The sequence below is a fragment of the Vespula vulgaris genome, chromosome 21 (assembly GCF_905475345.1).
Source record: "Vespula vulgaris chromosome 21, iyVesVulg1.1, whole genome shotgun sequence".
Lineage (NCBI taxonomy): Eukaryota > Metazoa > Arthropoda > Insecta > Hymenoptera > Vespidae > Vespula > Vespula vulgaris.
In genome coordinates, this window is record NC_066606.1 from 1,204,485 (window position 1) to 1,222,500 (window position 18,016).

An 18,016-nucleotide genomic window follows, 5' to 3' on the forward strand; every position below is an offset into this window, starting at 1 on the left:
TTCGAGGCTTGTTTCTATTTTCGAACTCCTCCGAAGGGGGTCTTGATCTAAATCGGCTCGAATCGTACTCGGGGTCAACGACCTCGTACGTAGGTACTCGTCGTATCGCGAGTGGCTCCTTGTTATCGACCGCCTTAGAAAGGACGAGACGGAAAGAAAGGAATAAGAAAGAAACGAGAAGGCGCGCGGGCCGAAGCTTTCACAAGTATTTCAAAAAGAAAGCGAACTCGTTACACCAATCGCGGGATAATCGTGCTGGCGCTGCTTTCTCGAACGGCGAAGCGGCCACTTTCGCCCGTTGCGACACCCCTGCGCTGTGCGACGGGGAACAGCGTTACGCAAACGGTCAATGACCTGGCAATCTAAATTTTAAAAGGTACGTTCGAGAAACGGCATCGGTCGCGGGAAAATCGCACGGATTTTTTCGTTCTTTGCGCAATTCCATTTTATACGCGAGGAGAACGAAAAGTGCTACGCGTGTCTCTCTCTACTGGTTACGTTCGAACCTATCGTTGCTCGATCGATCGATCGCATCGACGTGACATAGGGTTTCGAGAAAGAAGTAAAAAAGGAGAAAATCAAATAAGGAAAGATATGAAACGACTCACCATCGCGACTCATGCCGACTGCGATGCACTTCTTGAGACGACAGTACTGGCAGCGATTCCTGTTGATCCTCAGGATGCTGCACTGTTGATTCTTGGTGCAGGGCCGATACTGTATCTTCTGCTGGATGCTACGGCGAAAGAAGCCCTGCGAATCACCAACGAAACCTTCGTCAGTTTGACCGTCGCTGTCCGAGGAGGACCCCGAGGAACAATCGGTCCCCGAGCGCGGGGTGGCCAGTTCGCACTCGCACAGGCACCCCATTAATTCACCCCGAATAAACGAATCTACTCTGCGCTGCGCGTTATGCCGTCGTACCGAATACTCCGCGCGCGTTCGTACGCTGACGCGAATCGAAATTATATGCTCCGTGCTCTAGTCTCTATCTCTCCCTCTCTCTCTCTCTCTCTCTCTGTGTCTCTAGCTCACGATCACAAAACGAAAAGAGAATATCTTTCGGCCGAATATACTCTCTCACATTGATACGTATATATATACATATATACGAAAACGAATCGTCTTATCATTCGCGAAAGAAGGTGCGCGTTGTCACATCGACAACGAGGAGCGATTTTCGGCGGAAGAAAGAAGCGACCGTTTGTATCGAGGCTTGGCTGTAGACTGGCTCTTTCTAGCACAGAGAGCATAGAGCCTCGGCACATTGCCTCTGGCGCGACGGGGTGGGGGTCCTCTGACCCAATTCCCGGACGTTCACCCGCAGTTCACCGCGTGAAAGTGAGAGTCCCCCTTTGCTTGCTCGCTCGCTCGCTCGCTCGCTCGTTCGTTCGTTCGTTCGTTCGTTCGTACGCTCCTTCGGCTCTCTCTCTCTCTCTCTCTCTCTCTCTCTCGCTCGCTTTCACACACACATACCCGCGATCCACGATATTTGTCTTCCTTTTCTCGCAGCAACGAGCACGGAGGTTTGCGCGCGCCTTCCGAACGCTCTACTAACGGGTTCTTTCCCCACCTCCTCTCCTTCTCCTTCTTCTCCTCCTCCCCTCTTCGTCCTCCTCCTCCTCCTCCCCTCACCTCTCATCTCCTCTCCTCCCTCCCTCCCTTGGTCGTTCGCTCGCTCGCTCGCTCGCTCGCTCACAACCCTCTCAAGCCCTCTTAATAACTCCGATTCCATACCGATTCCGGTCAAAGTACTGTCTCCAAATGGAGAAGAAAGTATTCCTCTAAAATAATCCTATCCGTTAAACGTTAAACGTCCATAGTATTTTCTTATATTCCTCGACGTTTTATAATTTCGTATTGGACGAACAGGAGGGCTTGGGGAGGGGGAACAAATATTTATCAGCGTCGTTATTTTTAGCGTCGATTATATTTAATCGTAGAGATTTTTATATACCAGCACGATTCCGAAAGCTTTATCGGATCGTAGGAATCTAACGATGAAATTGTACCTATCGATTATTCATCGACGTTTTATCGTATCTCGGTTGATGTAAAAATACGAGCAATCGCTAAAGAAAAGTAACGAGTTCGATTCGGATTTTCAAAATGGGAAATGATTCGGAGGTTAAGAGGAGAGGGGAGAAGCAAAGAGAAAGAGAGAGAGAAAGAAAGAGAGAGAGAGAGAGAGAAGAGGGGAAAGAGAGGATCGGTTCTCGTCACGATGACGAAGAGGAAGGTAGGTCATGGCGGGTGGATTTCCCGGCGGGCTATCGGTCAACGACCTCGCTTACGTAACTATCGGCGCGTAGACGTCGTCGTCGTCGTCGTCGTCGTCGTCGTCGTCGTCGTCGACGGCGGCGAACTCGCAAGAAGCGCAAGCGCGAACGCAAGCTTCGCTAGCGAGGAAAGACATGCCATGCACACGCCCGTATACGCTTAGACTCGTTCGCGAGTGACTCTCTCGTGACGTCAGCAGCCGTGCACACCGCGACCTCGCCTACCTCAACTTCGCTTCGACGACGAAGACGAGAGAGAACGATGTACCGTTGCATCTTCGCGCTTCGCGCAAGTCAATGAACCAAAGTGGCTTCTACTCGTGGAATACGCTATAACTCTTCCACGAATCTCTTTCTCGATCGTTGATTGGCTGGTTATTCCAGTACTTCATAAACAATGACCAATTTCGTCCGTTCAATCGGACGATCAAAATCTCTATCCTTTCCTCTATCACTCCCTCGTCACCCTCCCCGTAACTTCTTTCAAAATTAACAAGACCGATAGTCCACTCGTTTTTCTTTTAATCTCGAGCAAGTACTCGAGTCAGAAATAATTCCAACGCGACGTGCGCTAAGTTTAAAACCGCACGTGTCAAGGTTTAAAAAGCAATATACTTCGTCACGTTCGTCTTATTGCACGAAGCGAATCTTTGATCTCACGATCCGTTATTTTTTCTTTCGCTTCTTTTCTCCTTTCCTTCGTTTCTCTCGAATTCAGGAAATTTTGCGGTTCTCGATTTTTCTTTCCGTTTGTTTTCTTTTTGTTCTTTTTTTTTTTCAAGACCATTTATCATCGTCCTCGATTTTTTGTCGCTCGATCGAAGGACATTGAGATATCGACACGCCGCGTCGATTAGCAGCTACTCTGTAATGTAATCGTTGCAGAGAAAAAGGAAAAGGCATGTAACCGGAGACGAAGCGATTCGGTTTGCGGCGGATAATTCGACGATCGTAAGGCGCAACTACGAATGGACTCACCGAAGAGTCGAAAATCCAAGTTACGCGCGCGCGCTGCCCGGACGAGGGCAGCAACCCCCGTTGAACCCTTCGTTCTAGGTGGAAGAGAGGTCGCGAGAGGTAGAACGCGGAGCATCGATCTCTTAAACCGTATATTCTCCCTCGGACGGGTCAGAGAGGCCGACGACCACCTTTCGCACCTTCCCGCGCTGCTCTTATCTTTACGATAGTCATTACGAGAATAACCAGCGAACGTTATCCGAAATCTTTCCAAAATAACAACCAGACTATTATCTGTATCTGATTATCTTCGAAAGATTATAAACGTATATATCTAAAACCGACGATACAATCGAAAGGTCGTAGCAATCGGACGATCGAACGATAAATCCGTTAACGTCCAATTGCGATACCGATTGGATCGGATTAATAATCATACGTTTCGATAATAACAACATTTGACGAGCCAATAAAAACTGTCGGAACTATAAACGTACGTGCTAAGATCGGATCGTTCCGAAATTCGTCGGTACCACGCGAAACTGGGATTAAATTAATTATTACTAATTGTTGATAACGTACCCTCGTTTACAAGGACGATAAAAAATATTCCAAGTCCCATGTTCCTCTTCTATTAGTATATACGACGTGAACGATATCTCTCAAAAAAGGAAGGAAGGAAGGAAGGAAGGAAAATCGAAGAAACGAAAACGAAAAAGGGAAAATTCACTCGCGAGTAGATTCTCACAAGAAGGAAAGAAAAAAATCAAACGACCAAAAAACCAGAAACGAAGGATCGAAAGGGAAGGAGTAAACAAACGATAAGAAAAAGTCACTGAGCACTGTACCGAATTGATTCGATCAAAGTGACCGGGGTCACTCGCGTGGTCCTGGATCGGAAAACCGAACGTTCGAGAGAATAAAGAAAGAGAGAAACGCGACAGAGAGAGAGAGGACGTATCGCGTCGAGATAATCGCGAGGGAATACCGAGGTGGAGAACACGCGGAGGAGCGTGTAGGCCGAAGAAGCGCGCGCTCGGTGACGGCGGCGCCGCGGCAACGTGCGCGCATTATGCGCGCATAATACGTGCCATCGGCTAGTAAGTAAGTAAGTAAGTAAGTAAGTAAGTACGTGCATCGGCTACGCTCGCGCCCAAGCGCGTGCGCGTGCGCGCGCGTACGCACGACGTGCTCTTGCGGGGCCAACGACCGGAGCGCGCGACTGCTGCCGTTCCTCCTGCTGCTGCTGCTGCTGCTGCTGCTGCACCGATATGGAGGAGTAGGGATATGGTTCGAGAAAGAAAGAAAAGAGAGAAAGAGAGAGAGAGAGAGAGAGAGAGCTAGTCGACTCTCCAAGGAGGTACTGGAGGTGGTGCATGGAGGAGAAGTTGCTTTCGGAAGGGAAGAGTTGAGAGAGAGAGAGAGAGAGACCAAACGGAGTAACGGTGACGTACGTAACTCGCGCGCATGCGCACACGCGCGTCACTCCGCTCGCGACACTCTCCGCCACAGAACTTGTGCACAGAGGGCATTAACCGCTCGCTCGTTTGCCCGCACGACCGCCCGCCCGCTTGCCCGCTTGCCCGCCCGGCCGTTCGCCCGCTCCACCTCTCTCTCTCTCTCACACCGCACCCCACCTCTCACTCTCTTTCTCGAAGCTGATAGTGGTGCACAGCCCTCCACCACTCGAAATCCATCCATCTTTCCATCGTCATCGTCATCGTCGTCGTCGTCGTCGTCGGCTGCGGCGGCGTCATTGATTCTGATGCTCGATCGGAAAGATCTCGACTTCTCGATAAACTCGAGCATTTCGAAAGTCTAGAAAAGGGTATCCGAACGTCTACCAATATCAAACTTTCTCCTTTCGCATGAAACATGCGTCTATCCGTAGATTAAATTATCTAGTCTAAAGAATCGTTCGGCATATCTTTACCGACGATCGTTATTGAATCGTTATCCGCCGTTGGTTCGCGTTCGAATTGACCGGATAACCAAAAGTTATCTGTTATCTCTAGGTATCGAGAAATAGAGTAAAAGAGAGAGGGAGAGAGAGAGAGACTGAGAGAAATACCCGTGATGGTAGTGGTCGGGTGCTGCGAGCGAGAACACCTACCACGATAATAAGCGACTGACCCGATTCTAAAGTAGATGCACCGGGGTCAGTAACCTCAAGCGAGAGCACCGAAATACCCGCGCAATCAAATGAAAATGAGATCACGACTCGTTACGACATCAAAAATGACGCTGTGTGTTCGCGGAGAAAGAGGGAGCGAAAGAAATGGAGAGATGGCGATAGAGGGGTGGAGGGGGGATGGTAGGGGGTAAGGAGGAAGGAGGAGGAAGAGGAGAAGTAGGAGGAGGAGCAGCAGCGGGGAAGCAATGGCGGGGGAGCAGCAGCCACGTGACGTAACTGGCTCGGGGGTCGACGACCGGAGGGTTAATGCACCGCTCGCCTGCTTTCAACCCTCCGGAAAAATCGTCGGACGCGCGGCCGTAAGCGACTCCACCGCGTTTCACTTCCACGCGAAAAGATTTAAAGAGGAACATCCACTGTTCGAAAGGATCTATTATAATCTCGAATCTCCTAAAAGATATATTTTAATGTCGCCGGTAACGTTTCCAGAATGCGACACGACTACTATATTCTGCTTCGATGGAAATTTTATTATGTCGCGACCGGCAACGCAAATAGATTTCTCTCTCTCTCTCTCTCTCTCTCTCTCTTTCTAGTTCATTTCGTCTGAGAGATCAAATTTTAAGAGCGGAAACGACGGTCAGAATGGGAATCTTAATTTGGAAAAAAGGAAGAAAGAAAGAAAGAAGGAAGGAAGGAAGGAAAGAAAAAATCAAGAAAATCGAAGAAAACGTTGAGGCATTCGGTCGTGGCCTCGTCACCGTTAACGATTTCAGGGCTTTCGCTGGATAGCTAGATGACCTGATAGGAAAAGAGATAGAAGGAGAAAAGTTTCGAGATGGCAAACTCGACGTAGTCATACGGCGAAATAGTAGTGCAACAGTAGTACGACCGAGCGACCTAGTCTCAAAGATATCTCTCTCTCTCTCTCTCTTTCTCTCTCGGACGCTCTTCCGCGTTCTCTTCCCTTTCCACGGAGCCCCTCTCCTCCGCCACCGGTTTGCTGTGGGGGACCACGTTCTACCGCTAGCGGCTAGGTCACACTCGGGGAAAGATTCACCGTCCGGTGGCTGGCTTAGCGCCTCCTACGGCGCTCCTGCGCGTCGCTCCTACGCTCCTACCCGTAAGTTACTGACCTAGTCAATCGGCCGGCTACCCGGTCAGCCTAGTCCTTTTTTCTCACGACCGCTTCGAGAACAAGAAAGAGAGATAGAGAAAGATACGGTAGTGATGATGTACCGGTTGATCGAGCCATGAACCTCCTGCGTGTCGAATGAACCGAACGATCTCCTTCTCTTTCTCTCTCTCTCTCGCTGGTATTATCGTTTTCATTCAACTCTGCTAATGAATCCATCTCGACGACGTTATTACAAAAAATGGATTTCTTCGGTCTGCCCAATCGATCGATTTTCTTTTTACTTTCTTTGTTCCTTTCGATCGATCGAGATTTATCGCGTTAGTGGAGGAGAAAGGAACAAAAAATAAGGAGAGAGAGAGAGCTATGAACGTTAGGATCTTCGGAAAACGCATTCCAAGGGGCTCGTCGACTATCCTATATATCGAATCTCGGACTTTCTCTTTTTTCTTGGTCGAAACGATGATCATCTCTCCGAGAATTTTCGGAAGCTGCTTGGTCACTCTCTCTTTCCTCGGACATATATATATATATATATATATATATATATATATATATATATATATATACATGTATCTTTCTTTCTCCCTTTGACGTGTACCAACCAAGCCGCGGGGACTCTAGCCGCTTTTGAAGATTTTTCTCCGCTAAAGTCGATCATTCTGTGGGGAAGCTTACTATACCGAGCTCCCTTTTTCATTCAGCTAAGCCGTAAAAAAATAGTACGAGTTTGTCGGTGTTAGAGAGAGAGACAAGTTCGAAGCAAACCGTACCACGGTCGAAACATATCTGCGAGAGCCGAACCGATCGAGAAACGCGGCACCTGGCGAGGCAACCACCTCCATGTCAGTACGATCGAACCTGGAGGTGGTAAAGTGGTCGATGGTGGCGGTAACTATGACTGTAGTGGTGCTGCTGACACTCGGAGGCTACGCGAAACGATTTTGCGAGTCCTAGCTGTTACTCCCCCTCTACCACGATCCTCTCCCTACCCTCTATTAGATTTCTCCCCACTTTTTGCTACCGATCAGTCCGATCACGAGGAGAATGTTAGCCTTCGTACCTTGTCTCTTTATTACGAATTTGACAAACGTGACGAGCTTAACGATCGCGACAAATCTTGTTGACTTTGGGAATCCTTTGAATTTTCACGAAAACAATCGCACTTTGCTCTCTTTTTTCTCTTTTACTTTTCATCTTTCGGTAATAGTTCCGAGAAACTAAGCCACACGCAAACCACCGACACAAAGAACTCCTTACGAAGGTAGCCCTTCGAAAGGCCCGAAGGCCTACTACCTGCACTCTCTCTTTCTCTCTCTCTCTCTTACTTCTCTCCATGTTTTTCCAAAAACTCTAAAAGACTCTCCTGAGAAAGAGAAAGAGAAAGAAAAAGAGAGAAAGAGAGAGGGAGGAGAGAGAAAGGGAGAGAAACAGATCGTCCTAAAAATTCGCCAAATATCTTTCTTTCGATTTCCTTCTTATGTAACCACCAACCGTGGTTGCCTTTGTTGTTATTCGCCCTCGAAATAGAAGTAAGCTGGACCCTCTCTTCGAATTCAATCGCGAATGACCAACAACGTTTTATCCACTTTGTATTGTGTATATTCGAGCATCGTTGCCCTTCCAACCGGACGTAAAACGAGAACTTGTCGTTTCGTCGTTCAATGCATTTCGTGGTATTACGGAAGGTCGAGCAAGGGCGTAGATCGGTTTTATATACCAAAAACGACGTAGTAAGATAAAGAGAGAGAGAGAGAGAGAGAGAGAAAAAGAGAAGGTGATAGAGAGAAGATCGAGAGATCACAACGAGGTACCTATATCCGCCGATTTCCGTGTGTCCAAGGCCGAGTTCCTCTCGGTCGATAACACCTCTCCGCGACCTTGGACGGTTCTCGCTCGTTCACACATCGCTCACGCTTCCTGGGCATTCGTCGTCCCCGCGCGGTGCGCGGGCACGACGAATTCGATACTTTTCGAAGGACTTTCGAATGTCCCGGACACGTCCGACAGTCAGCAAATATGTCTTCCTACGTTCTTTATGCGAGACAACGCGACGATAAAATAAGAGACACACGATACGAGCGAAATACAAAAGTTCAAATTCCGTCGATCGTATTACGTGGAGTCATGAAAGAATTAAACGAATGAGAAAAAATATATATATATATATATATCGAATCAAGTATCGAACCAAGCATCGTTCGCTTCGTCGGCATATGAAACACGAGAGTAGAAACTCTTGTAAATCGCGAGGAAATAAAAAGCATAGAAAGGGAAAAAAGATATACATATATATATAAAACTTACTTTGCATCCCTCGCAGGAATGAACGCCATAATGAAAACCAGAGGCCTTGTCACCACAAACACGACAGAGTACTGTGGTTCCATCGAATTCTGAAAGAAAAAAAATATACGTACGATTAGTCTCGAATTCGCGGTCTTTGAGATTCACGCGTGATTCGATGATGCATGTAGAGTGAGGAAGAACGAGGGAAAGACAGACAGAGACAGAGAGAGAGAGAGAGAGAGAGAGAGAGAGAGAGAGAGAGAGAGAGAGAGAGAGAGAGAGAGAGAGAGAGAGAGCACGCGCGCGAGACTCGCGGAGAAAGGTGGGAGAGAAAGAAGAACACTTTCTCCTCTCTCGCAGCGAGTTACAGCATCGGCGCGTTACAACTTTCCGCTTTCACTGCGCTATCACGCGGGGGGGTTGGGGTGGGGGTGAGTAAGAGGGAAGAATGGTGAGATTCGCAGGAATTGCAGCAACAGTGCACTTTTCTTGTCGAGTAGAGATTCTTCCATTAATCGGATTAAAGTGGTACCGATCGATCGAAATGAACAGGGAAAGAAAGTCGGTGGATCGTATTCGTACCTATATTTAGTTCGGGCTCGGGTTTAGCCGAGGACACGGTTGAATCCATAGTGGGCATGTTAGGACTGAGACGATGAGGCAATTGAGCAACGTGATAGGGACTCGACATGCCCTGAGATACGCAGGACATACGCGAGACACTCGAAGCTCTCGATGATCCAGAGATCGGTGACTCCGGTGGTGTCGCTAAAGCCCCTTGAATGCTACTGTCTGCCGTAAGTATCATCTTTTGTCGAATCGCAGAAAGAACTATTTGTCTATCTACCTATTTAATTATCTGTGTATCTATCTATTTATCTATCTAATCCATATCCATTCATCTATCTATCACGACTCAGTTCACTTTGTCACCTATAACACTGTACACTGTGACGAAGTTACGTAGAGAATATTCGTTTGCACTTTTGTCCTCGTTCACTGTCACCTTATCTATTTTTTTTTCTTTTTTTTTTTATCTCTTGTAATTTTTTTTTCTCTATTTTATTTCCTTTCCTTATATTTCTATTATTGATTTACGACGCACTGGACACGAGGTCGACGATAACGAGAACGACGAGGACGGCGACGTAAGAGAGCGCATGACTCTGTCGAAGTAAGCTCATGATGATCGCGAGAACGTTGGTGCCAGCTCGAAAGGCAGGTGCGATCTGTTCCGAGCCGAGGGTACAAGCCGTGGGCTTATAGAGCAGAGGAGGAACGCGCGCGGCCCTGCCGCAGACACAAACGCGCGAAACCGGCGTTCCGCTGCCGTTACGAGACGGAGCAGAAGAGAGAGTGAAAGTAAGTCTTCGCTCGAGGGAGGTTCGCGTTGCTCTGACTCGAGTTCGGCGCTGCTGCCGAGTGCTGGATACCTGCAGCCCTTGCTCGACGAGAGCTTTCGTCGTAGTCGTGTCGTTTACGTCGTTGTACGGCCGTCTGCTGTGTTGAGTCTCTCTCTCTCTTTCTCTCTTGCTCTTTCTCTTTGTCTGTGTTTGTGTTGTGCCGAGTTGGTGGGGAGGGATTGATGTGCTCGCTTGCCTGCGTGCCAGCCCGAGGAGCATCTACAATGTCTACGCCCTGACTACTACTACCTAGTACGTCACGCTAGTAGTAGTAATAATAATAATACGAGAGCTAGTCGAGTAGTGGGCTGTGACGATGGTAGTGGTGGTAGTGGTGATGGTAGTGGTAGTAATGGCAATACTAGTAGTAGTAATACACGGATACACGAACGACGGAGGAACATAGAGAGAAAGAGAGAGACGGAACGAACGGCCGACGAGAGTTCATCGTATTTTCAATGCTGGAGGTCACTGACAAGCGAGGGAGCGTGAGTGCGCTCGCGCGAGCTCGGGCCCCGGCCGAGCCAATCGCGAGTCGACTCGCTGGGCCGCGCGGCTACGCCATTGGACGGAGCCGGCCCCTTCCTCCCCTCCACGAGCGACGCGCCGAGACGTCGACCGGCCGGCAGGCTTCTCCTTCTTCCTCCCATCGGGAGGAAGTTCATCGGCCGAAACCTTGACTGAATTACCCCGCAGCGGCGGCCAAGGCCATGTGCCCTCTCGCTCGAGCCAACGCGCGACTCGACCGTCGCGCCGTCGCTTTCCGTCTCTCTCTCTCTCTCTCTCTCTCTCTCTCTCTCTCTCTCTCTCTCTCTCTATCTCTCTCCTTCTTTATCCCGCACGATCGTTCTCTCTCGGGTACTCGTACGACTATCCTCATCCTCCTTTTCCTCGTATCTTTTCTTTTCGGTCCCTCAAGGGCTCGTCCTCCTCACCCTACGTCAGCCCCACCACCGTCGTCTCCTAACTTCCCCACCCCTCTCTCCTCCCTCGCAACTTCAAAGCTTCGCACCGAAAGTATGTATATTCTTCCTCGCTATTGTTAAAAAATTCGACTTTTCCATTCCACTTTTTTCCCTTCTCCATCCTTTTTTCTTAATCCTTGCTCTCGTTTCATACGCGCTAGAACGAGATCGTCCATCTCGATCTTTCTCAATCCTTTTTCAAGCGAACGAGGTCTCCAGTCGCGTGTACCGCCTGGCCTCCTTCTTCCTTCCTTCCTTCCTCCTTCTTCTCCTCCTCCTCTCTCTTCCTCCTCACCCCAACCCCTTCCCCATTCCCGCCCCTCTCCCTTTCCGAAGATTTTCGCAAACGATAAAAAAATTGATTGCCACGCGTCACCAGAGTTCATCGAACTTGACGACGAACGAATTTCTAGGCTCGTTTTCAAAAAAAAAAAGAAAATGAAGGAACAAAAAACGAAAGAAAGAAAAAAGAAGAAGAGAAAAAAAGAACGTTCATTGATTTGTTATGCGACCGATAAGTCTCTTTATGCGCTTGCTTACATGACTGAAATTCGACGATAGTCGTGCTAATAATGAGAACCTTCCCTACTCTACTCTTTCTCTCCCTCCCTCTACCTGTATATCTCGCTTCCACACCGGAAGTTCTTTCCGTCGATTGGAATATCCCGAGAATCCCGTGGAAACGAAAAGGATATTTGATATTTTCCGGCAAAAAGAAAAAAAAGGAAGAAAAAAAGAAGAGAGGCCAAAAAGGAAAAAAGGAAAAACCGAGCCTCGCAACGTTGTGCCTCGATGGTAATAATTCGAAAGCGAGAAGGGTCTGGAGTGGGACGTTAAACCCTTCCACGTTGGCCTAGGCAAACCCTTTTGCTCTTCGAGGCCGATCTCATCGTCCTCGCTATCCGACGCCGTGAGCCGGCTGGCCAAACTTCTCGCATTTAGTTCTCCTCTGAACTTGGAAAGGATGAAAGATTCTTTCTTTCTTTCTTTCTTTTCTTTTCTTTCCTTTTCTCTTCTTTTTTTCTTTTTCTTTCGAACATTTATTGCCTCACAAACGCATAAACTCGTATTATGCTTTCTTCTTGATTTTTATTATACTCTCTCTCTCTCTCTCTCTCTCTCTCTCTCTCTCTCTCTCTCTCTCTCTCTTCGCTATCATCATCATCATCATCATCATCATCATCGTCATCGAGGTGATAACTTATTTTCATGATTTTATTGCTGCAACTTTAGGAGAACTACCGTTGTCTTCTATTCTTTCGTTTCTCCTCGTTCGGTATTATTCCATATTAGACCTTACGCGAAATGAGATCGGAGTTTATATCTCGATAGAATAAAAACCGTTTTACGATCGAATAAAGCGAATCAAATCTATGTAATGTATCTCGATCGAAGACGGATTCTCTAGGCTCTCCTTTTTCTTTCTCTTTCCAAGCATCGTTCGATCGGTACGTAAGTTACCGCGAACTTTCAAACGGACCTCGAGCATAATGCTCGATGTTGGAGGTCGTACTGTCTGTCTTTCCTTGAAATCGGCTAACAACCTGAACGATAAACGACGGTTTATATGCTAAACGTATAGGTATATAAGCCTATAGATTTCCAGTCATCGCGTGACATTTATATTTAATCGTTTGCCAAACGTCGGCCTTCTAAGAGTATATTCTATACCATTTACAAACAAACGTCAACTTCCGTTTCCTCTTTTATTTTGTTGAAGATTACATTAAATTATTATTATATACCAGACGTGCGAGATAATACATCAGCGTTTAATCAATGACAAAACGTGTAAAGTAATAAAGTTTCTGGAAATTTATGCGAGTCAAGGTAATTTATGCCACGCTTAATGGCCCTCTCTCTCTCTCTCTCTCTCTCTCTCTTTTTCTCTCGTAGAACATAAATGTATATTCTCGTCGTCCGTTTTACGACGTTAAATCTTGTTCTCGATGCGTCGATGTTAGACGACTGAAACTTTATGGACAGGTCGGCCTGTTATATAACAGTTAGGTACTATATTTGCTTAATACGAATAATAAGATTGAAGAAACGTTTCTATCGTAATACCTCCGAGATATCCTTTGCAGGTAGAATTCATTGATCGTCGTTACGGTTCGTCTTTGAATGCAAAGATGATAATACGCGTTACGACGGTAAAAATGTAAAAAATGTAGGATGGTAATTATTTTATGGAAGCCGTTGATTGTTTCCCAGCAACGAATGCTACATTGTTTAGTTCGTTCCGTCCTTGGCACTGAAGCGTCCGGTAGCCGATCGTTTCTTCTCCTTTTTTTTTGTTTTCTTCTTTATCTTTATAAAAAACGTGTTAACTGATTTCGGTTCCGGCTATCGCGTCATCGAACACATATTTACCAAGCTTTCGAAACGAATCGTTTCGTCTGATCGAACGTTTAATACAAAGTTTCAACATCATCGCGATACATTATTAGTTAACGTCAATGGTATTATTCTCTCACTTATAATATGAAACGATAAATTGTGTCCACCCGTAAGAGAATATTTAATTGAATTAAATATTGCCCAACATTAGATAGTACTCGCGCGTGTGTACTCGCGACGAACGCTTATATGGCTCTACTTCCGCAGTAGGTGCTATGGGGCAGGCTATGGGTATAACGGTGCGGACACCGCGTCACGCACATGCGTGCGTGATGTCACTGAACCTGCAACATCATCATCATCATCACCATCACCATCACCATCACCACCATCATCATCATCATCATCATCATCAGAAGCAGTAGCAGCAGCAGCATCCTCGACCACAGTAGTAGCCAAGAGTCACTACGACAACTACGAGGTGCTTCTTCCTGTTACTATCGATATGTCTGTATATGCGCGCGCCTGTCTCACGATTATTGAAATATTTCAACTTTAACACGATATTATGCAACGATCGAAAGAATCGATCGATCGATCCATCTATCCTCATCTTACATAAATCGAGGAGAAGGAGAAATCGTGTCAGTAGAGAGAACTCCCACTCGATCGATTTCACCTCGAATCACTCGATGAATGCTCTCGATTTCGGAACGATTCGTTTTAGGTCTTATGTAACAACTCCGGGCTACGAAAGTTTCGTAGTCCCGAAAACAGATGCGACGTTGACACAGATCCGTGACTCGTAGTTTTCCTTCGTAACCGAGATACGATCTACGTAAGTAAGTATGTATGTATGTATGTATGTATGTATGTATGTATGTATGCATACATGTTTGTATGCATGTACATATGTACGTGGCTCGCCCAACAAAAAGCAAAGAGTTGCGTTGGCCGAGCATGCAACGTGCATTTGAGTACGCGTGCAGCAGCCTGAAGAAGACGAAGACGACGAGGACAACAACGAGCAGCTGCATTCGTTCAGAAAACGCCCACCATTGGTTCCTTTCTTCTCTTTCTTCCTCTCTTCTTCCGTCTCTCTCTCTCTCTCTTTCCTTTCATTCTTTCTTTCCTTCTTTCTTTCTTTCTTCCTTTATTTCTTTCTTTTTCTTAATAAGAGTAACCCTCGATGACCTCTTCGAACTAAGGAACCCAACAACTTCCTCTATCAAAACTGTTCCTTTCTAATACGAAGAAATCGTCCGATTATCAATTTCTCTTAATTCTTTTGGAAAACGAGCTCTGGAGAAATGAATTAAAAAAAAAAAAAAAAGAATAAAAAAATGTCATTAATGATACGATCATTATGATGATTAAAAAAATCGATTATAAACTTTTTATTCCGACGTAAAAAAAAATGATAACTAATTAGAATTTCTTTGGAAGTTACAAACAAACGAGCGTGTATCACGCGTGCAATCGTTATTGGAATTAACGCGAATTAATTGTATATATACATAATGATTGTTTATTTCACGATGGTCGTTTAAAGTGGATCATGGATGTAATGCCGCGTTTGCCTGAGTTGAAAGCGATGAAAAATGAAAAGAAGGAAGGAAACACGGTAGAATAAGAAGAAGCGCGACTCGCTTATGGAAATTGTTAGAGCAATGCCGCGAAAGAAAAATGGAAAAAGTAATTTCTCTTCTGGTGCCCCTCTCTCTCTCTCTCTTTTTCTCTTTCCTTTTCTCTCCCCACCCTTCTCGATCCTCCTCTCGTTCTGCCCTCGATGGACGACTTACGCCGCGACCTGCAAAACCGTTCTACACCTATTTCTCAAACTCTTCCCCAACATCGTTCTTCATACTCGGCACGCGTGAACGATTTTGCGTGGCTAGTAAATCACTCTCGGATTATTCAGCATTCTTATTCTTTTTTCTTTCCTTTTTTTTTTTAAGTATATGTGTGTGTGTGAGTGTACGTGTATAAAAACTTACACAAGTCCAAGTTCGAATATTAAATATTTTTTAATATTCTTTTTTTCATCCATATTCATTAATATTACAATTAAAAAAAAATATATATATATAGATATGTTAACGCGTTTGTTTCGAAAGGTTTTTAGTTTTTTAAATATACGAAGAAAGATAAAATAGTACGATATAAGACGATAAACGTAGTAGTACGAAAGGATGATGTTTGTTTTTCAAAACTAAAACTAGAAAAGAAAAAGTAACAGAAAACAAGAATGTGTATGTGTATATATATATATATATATATATATATATATATATATATGTATGTATGGGTATCTATTCATTTGTAAGTACTTATTTTTTGTCGAAACTTTTAAGTACCTTTTGTTACACCGATTTATGACTAATATCTACCTTTCGGTCCGTAATTAGATAATGGATATTTCTATTTTTTTATTTGAGAAAAAAAGGTTTTACGATGGGCGAACAAAAAAAGAAGAAGAATGTAAAGGATCTTAAGAATTATTACGGTAGACGCAAAACGAAATAATCTTGTCGATCTCTCTTTCTCCTATCTCTTTCTAAAGGATTACAATAGAAACATTTTGTTCAAGGGCATAACTGAAAAATACTTCATTTTTGTTCTCTTTTAACATTAACGACATATTTTTAAATTCCGAAAGATTTTAACGATCCAAATAAAGGTCGTTCGTGGTAAGTTAACTAAATGAAATAAAAGAAGCACGAAAGAAAATTGATTTTAACGTAGGTCGAGGCCGATAAAAATGGGAGCTCGTACGTGGGCCGAAGGATAAATACGATAGGAAGGACAAGGGCGGAGAAGAGGCGTGCTGCGGTGCATCGTCGTTGGCGTTGAACTTGATCGTCCGTACGACCCTGAATCGAGCGAGGATGGTAAAAGGCCGAGGAGAGAGAAATAGATCTTTCGTGGGACGAGACAAGGCGAAGGAGAACGAGAGCAGAGAGAGAGAGAGAGAAAGAGAGAGAAAGAGAGAGAACGAGTGAGATGGACTGAGATCGACAGAGAGAGAGAGAGAGAGAGAGAGGGAGAGAGAAAGATGGTGTGCCACTAGCCGCGGCCCCGAGCTGTCCTGTTTCGCATTGCTACTTCTTGAGGTGCAAGTCGTTTATAGCGAGTACTTCGACTACTCACCGGTTCGCACGACGACCGCGGCAAACCGCTTTTTTCAAACTCGATTAATCGAAGAAAAACAAGGAGAAACGATGCGGTCTCGTCTATACGAGTACTATATCTCCGAACTCTCCCTTAGGTTTCTTTACAGGGAACGATGTACTAGATGGAGTTTCGAAATATATAAAAATATCTCGTGATATTTATTCATTATTATTTCTATATTATTATTATTATTTCTAAAAGTTGCCGACCAAACTGAACTGTTACTGAACTCTACTTTCCAAAGAGAGAGAGAGAGAGAGAGAGAAAGATCACTTAACGGTTCTACCATCGAGAAAACGCAAGGAATCGTAGAGAATTTGTTCTCTCTTGTAGCCAGTAACGTATTTGGCACAGTCCAGAACCCGTGAAGAATCGGACGAGCTTTCGTTAGACATTTACGGTTGGTTTTACATTCTTTTGTTAGTTTAGAGTGGGGATAAGGGGCAGAGGTAACAGGGACGACAAAGGTGGGAGGAACTTGCTTAAAAATTTTTACAATCCTAATGCGATTATACGCGGTATTGTTCGGTTGCTGACGTTCGATGTGATTTTAGTTTTCGTTTATTTGCTTCCACCCAATGAGATTTTACAAAACAAACGCTTTCGAATCGTCATCCTGTTCTTCGATAAGTAACTTTTCTTCGTCGGTTTCTACGACACCTTACTCGTCCATTACTTTTTCTCAAAGTGATTTATATTTGACCCATTATTAGAATTTCAAAGAATACTATCTTCGAAAAAGCTAGGTAGGTAGGTAGGTACCTAGGTAGACCACGCGCGAATGAGACACGATTATCGAGATCCTCGAACGAACGTTATTTGTACGATTGTATCGACTAGACTTCGTCGAGAGAATTTTGTGGGAGTCCCTAATACGATAGCATCTAATCTAATGCGAGTTCTAAGGTATCCTATTCTCTCGGGCGAGTAAGAGATTCGTGTCGTGCTTTTAAGGATAGTAGTCAAAGACTAACTGATCCGATATATTTTTTTGTCCTTTTGGTATGTACCTATAAATATTTATATGTACGAACGAACAAAGAGAGCGAGAGAGAGAGAGAGAGAGAGGAAATATTTACAACATCTCTTATTTAAACTATGCCGATTCTAGGACGATAATCAAAGATCGAAGAATTTAAAGATCTTTCTTTATCAATCATTGTCAAAAAGAAAAATATTTGTGATAGGAAAGTAACGGAGGGAAAGATCGTTCCATCTCGTTTAGAATTAGCGGTAAACCAGGACTTAAACTCTCTTGCCGTTGTAAAAACCTTAACGAATCGGGTAGCGTTTGTTTGGTCGTCTTGGTACTGTTGAAAATTTCTACGTAATCAGAAAAA

General features: G+C 45.1%; 1 protein-coding gene across 6 annotated transcripts in view; it reads right to left on the reverse strand.

Moving 5' to 3' along the window:
- LOC127071354 (nuclear hormone receptor E75-like) overlaps nt 1–18,016 on the reverse strand; it is a 138,651-nt gene that overhangs the window by 7,256 nt on the left and 113,379 nt on the right. For 5 of the 6 annotated variants that reach the window (XM_051010533.1, XM_051010532.1, XM_051010531.1 and 2 more), the window contains 2 exons: nt 8,813–8,901; nt 609–753 (listed from right to left, as the gene is read on the reverse strand). In XM_051010533.1, the coding sequence (XP_050866490.1) occupies nt 609–753; nt 8,813–8,901 (234 nt within the window). Of the gene's footprint in view, nt 1–608; nt 754–8,812; nt 8,902–9,376; nt 9,618–18,016 lie in introns of those variants that run through there. The other variant, XM_051010535.1, reaches the window with a different exon arrangement.